Consider the following 774-nt stretch of genomic DNA (forward strand, 5'->3'; position numbering starts at 1 on the left):
CCTGTATATATATATATATATATATATATATACAGGATGCTATATTTCAAACGTAACAGGCCGAATATAACACAGAGCGTATTTATTGTTATGTGTTTATTTTTAAAAGACTTGTAGTATTAAAATTATTTTATTGTTAACTCTAACATTTAAATAAAAATATTCAACATTTTAATAAATTTCAGTGGAAGTTTAATAAAGTAAAAATAAAATTCCATCGTGTCATTGTATATTTTATAAAAATGTTAGACTTACCAAATTGACTTCTCATCCAAGGGTACAATGGGCTTGGTAAGTTCGTGCTTGCCGCAGCCTGAGGCGCACCTTGCTGTTGTTGACTGAGCGACGACGCAACGACACCTTGATGCTGTTGAGCTTGCTGTTGAGCTTGCTGTTGCGGATGCATTCCGGTTTGTCCCTGTTGCGACGTGGTTTGAGATTGCTGCTGCTGTTGATACATCATATGTTGTTGTTGCGCTTGTAAATGCTGATGCTGCGATTGCTGCTGCGGATGCTGTGACTGTTGCGTCTGCATATGCGGATGCTGACTGTGCATTTGATGATGCATCTGCGATTCGACGAGAGGCGGACTATCCGGTCCGTCGAGAACGCTGCCCTGATGATCGACAGCAGCCGCCTGAAGTTTGCAACTGGCGTAGACGATGGGGGTGGACGGATGTCCGTTGGGAGTTGACGTGTGTCCCATGTGACCCATAGCAGGATTCGGGGACGTCGACCTGTAACCAGCCATACCGTCCATACTTCCGTGTTCCT

The 774-nt window shown here is 43.0% G+C and overlaps 1 protein-coding gene across 6 annotated transcripts in view; it reads right to left on the reverse strand.

Moving 5' to 3' along the window:
- The window catches only part of LOC115235610 (homeotic protein antennapedia), a 122,474-nt gene that overhangs the window by 8,447 nt on the left and 113,253 nt on the right, over positions 1–774 (reverse strand). For all 6 annotated transcript variants that reach the window (XM_029807507.1, XM_029807508.1, XM_029807510.1 and 3 more), the window contains one exon: positions 256–774. In XM_029807507.1, the coding sequence (XP_029663367.1) occupies positions 256–774 (519 nt within the window). The remainder of the gene's footprint in view (positions 1–255) is intronic.

This window comes from Formica exsecta, unplaced genomic scaffold, assembly GCF_003651465.1.
Source record: "Formica exsecta isolate Colony F162 unplaced genomic scaffold, ASM365146v1 scaffold228, whole genome shotgun sequence".
NCBI lineage: Eukaryota > Metazoa > Arthropoda > Insecta > Hymenoptera > Formicidae > Formica > Formica exsecta.